General features: G+C 48.1%; 1 protein-coding gene across 1 annotated transcript; it reads right to left on the reverse strand.

Moving 5' to 3' along the window:
- Positions 1-211: 211 nt before the first annotated feature.
- Positions 212-2,464, reverse strand: COCCADRAFT_25769 (uncharacterized protein; the record flags this gene model as incomplete). Its single annotated transcript, XM_007713486.1, has 1 exon — positions 212-2,464. The coding sequence occupies one exon, from the start codon at positions 2,462-2,464 to the stop codon at positions 212-214; it is 2,253 nt and encodes a 750-aa protein (XP_007711676.1).
- Between the last annotated feature and the right edge of the window lie 1,193 nt (positions 2,465-3,657).

Here is a 3,657-nt window from a genome sequence, read left to right on the forward strand (position 1 = left end):
CGATATGAATTTTCAAGGAAGGTAAGGTGTGACACGTGCAAAGGCGATAGGGCTAGAGGATAGCATGTCTATTGCGATTTCTTATAGGAAGCAGCGAATACATTCATTCCGACGTAGTACATGTCACTTACTGCCTTCTTTCCAATAAAAAACTCTCTTGCTTCTCCAAAAAGAAAAAAATTCACTTGCTCCCCCCTTACCACCCACTCATTCACTCCCCACCCCCCCTCGACCTCCCCTTCCCCTCCTTCCCCTTCCCCCTCGCCCTCATCTTCTCCTCCTCAACCACCAACCCAAGAACCTCCTTCTCCCTCTTCACCCTCAACTCCTCCCTATACATCTCCACCTCCTCGCCCCTCCTCCCCACCGCCGGCTCCATCAAATACCGCGGCACCTTCCTCGGCCGCGCCACAAACCGCGGTGGCTGCATCTCCAACCCATTCTCATCCTCATCCAGCTCCGACTCCGACTCAAACTCTGCATCATCTATTCTCGTGTAATCGGGGGGTGGTGGCAGTTTTCGGCGCGCGTACACGGCTTGTTGTACGTCAGTTGTGTAGGTGGTTGCTAGTTTGAGTTTGCGTTCTAGACGGGTGATTGTGTTGCGTTTTTTGGCGTCGGCGTTGGAGATGTGGTTGGAGAAGGATTTGAGTGAGGCGTATTGGTGTTTGAGGGCTGAAATTTGGCTGTGCAGCGCGGAAGGCTTGCGCATGGCAGGGTTGCTGGTGAAGGTGTGGTAGGCGGAGATGTAGCTGAGTATTTCTTCGTCTTTTTTGTCGAGCGCGGATTGGAATTCTTCGGTGCGTAGGTCGAGTTCGGATTGTTTCAGGGCGAGTTCGGATTTCCAGTCGGAAGCTAGGTACTGGGAGTCTTGGGCTTCTTGGGTGAGGAGTGCGATTTGTGCTTCGAGGTCTGCTAGTTGAGAGCGAAGGTCTTTCTGGGTCTTTTGGAGATGTGGATCTTGCTTGTCTTCTGTAGTAAAGGCTTTTAGCTTTTGTTCAGCGGCTTTCCGCTTTGCTCGCTCTTCTTTATAGAGAGCTTCGATTTTGTCACTGCTATACAGCGGGTTTGTCGGAAGCATCAGACCAGGAGTCGGTGGAACTTCCTCGTGCGATTGCTCTTCGATTGCCTTTTTGATGTTGGTAATTTCGTATTTCCTGTCCTCCAATTGACGCTCCAGACTTCCGTTCTTCTCAACAAACATCTTCACCAACTGCCTCACATGCAACAGCACTTCCTCGGTCTCAGCATCATCTGCGCAATTTCGTATGACCTGATTGAGTTCATTAAGGTCGGTGGCTGTGCCCTTAAACGATACTTGTATCCACCTTGCGATGACTGCGCCCATATCACATACTGACTTTTCTAGCCTTGTAAGTTTCTTGTTGCTCTGCAATGCCTCTTCTTCAATATCTGCGGCGTGTTGAGTCATGTCTACTAACTCATTGTCTTTTTTCTTGAGCTCAGTCTTCATCTTGGCAATGTCATTTTGCTTTTCTACAACTGTTGCTCGAAGCCCCTTGTTCTCTGTTTCTGTCGCTTCATCCCGTGACGTTTGGGCCTTGACTTCGTCTTCGAGTTTTCGATATTTGGTGGAGAGGGCATCGTAGTTTTGCTTCAATGTTTCTGATTCGGACTGGTAAGACTTTAGTTTATCTTCTATGGCCTTGTCATGCTCCACCCTAAAAGCTTTGAGATTCCCATTCTGAGCTACTAGCTCGTAGTTACGCTGACGTAGGCTCACAACCTCTTCTTTAAGATTTTCCAGTTCTTCGCATCGTTCCTTCATTGCTTCTTTCTCTAGGCGCTCATATACGTCCACTCTTGATGACTCTCCCAAGTCTGCATCTTTTCCCTTGTCCCAACCACCAAATATGTTGGTCATGTTATTCTCATAAAATCTTGGGCTGTCTGTCGAATTAAAGGTGGCGCCTGGCATTTTATGAGCTTCACCCCTTTGTTCAGTCACCGAGTGAGACATGTGTCCACTTTCAGTGCTATCATTCCCGTGGTTTCTGAGAGCACTGTTATTGCGTGCCAGAGGAGCCATGGGCCGTGTGTTATGCATGGAGGACGTCTGAAGTAAAGGACTACCCTGGCGACCGAAAGGCTCAATTCTGTCATGTTTCTTCGCTTGGGACGATCTTGTAGGTGCAAAATAGCTAGATGGACTATTCCGTGATTGGGGCTTCGAATAGTTCAGATCCTTTCTGTAATCAGTTTCATCGAGCATACTGAATGGACTTTCTATGCCAAATGCAATTTCATCCCGATATGCTTCGCCATCTGTCGCATTTGCTCCTTCCGGTGGCAATGAGAGGGGTGAAGTAGCCCCTATAGTTTCTTCTATACGGCCCAGTAGGGTTGGTCGCCTTCGCATCACTTCCTTGCCAAGGTTTGACGAATTTGTGGTCTCATCTTCGTACAAGGAGACATCCTTCTCGGGACCGTTATTGTTCGACATAGTTCTCTGGGGTTTTCGCCAATGCAAGTCAATCTGTGAGATGAATACGGATTACCCAGTCTGTGAATGTAGAGAAACTCTTCGCCATGACTAGTCTAATGTGGCTGGTTCATTGTTTCTGTGGTTTTGTTTCAAAGCCCTTTCAGAAAAACCAACGATCGACAGATTACGTAGTGAACTCAGGTGAGCCTCAAAGACATGACTCTATCCGGAATGCCACGCTATTCCTTATTGGTTTGTTTGGTGCAAGCCCCTGGAGTCTCTGACAGCTTAGAGGAAAAGGGGTTGCTCCAATTTCTGATGGCCTTTCGAGAACCACAATCATGACACATTACCCGCCAAGAATTCTGCTCTTTCTGAAGTATATGTTTGGTACCTTGCATCTGACTTATTGTCCACTCGAGACGCGACATTCGCTTTCAAGCCGTTTTCAGCCTGCGCACAGAGTACTTGCTAAAGTCAATGTGATCACGATCGTTGCGGCCTGAGAAAGTATATTACTTCCATCCTCTAGGCCTAAAGAAGCAACATTTCCCATATCAAGTCTGGGACCTCTTGCGGTAGGCACTCGACAAATGCAAGCTAGAAAAGTTCGGTTTAAGTGGTACGTCGTGCCAGCGCGCCACCAAGTCCACAGAATAGTGTATTACAGGCCTAGCTGACTGAACTTAGAAGGGCACCATTATTAAGTCCTATTGCTCTGAATACCATCTTGGTCGGCTTTAAGTGTGATCAAGAATGGCACGCTGTGAAGACCGGAAAAGAGTCCAGTATGCGTAAAAGATGAACATAGGAAATCGGACATCAGAAAGTCAAAAGGTCCACTGGTGGGCGAAGATAGTAGGGGGACAGTGGCTAGAATTTCCAGACTGACATGATTTGTTGGTTGTTGCTCCTCCTCCTCGCCGAACGCAGATCGAGGATTGGCTGAGCTTGAAATGTTGTGACATGTCCTTGCTGACAGGGTGCGCTCCTATTTTCACTCGCTCGGCTTAGCGTAACCAAAGATCCGATGTAAGTATGTCGTTGTCCGGAGAATTTTCTTCCATCATCGTGATCAGATATTCGACAGCTACCCATTGCGACAGCCCAAACAGCCGTACTCCCGGAGGACTCTCAGTTGACTGAATTATTGAGCGGATCCGGTCGCCTGAGGCGACTTCAAGCAGTTAGTGGTTACCAGTTGCTAAGTG

The sequence above is a fragment of the Bipolaris zeicola genome, assembly GCF_000523435.1.
Source record: "Bipolaris zeicola 26-R-13 unplaced genomic scaffold scaffold_62, whole genome shotgun sequence".
NCBI lineage: Eukaryota > Fungi > Ascomycota > Dothideomycetes > Pleosporales > Pleosporaceae > Bipolaris > Bipolaris zeicola.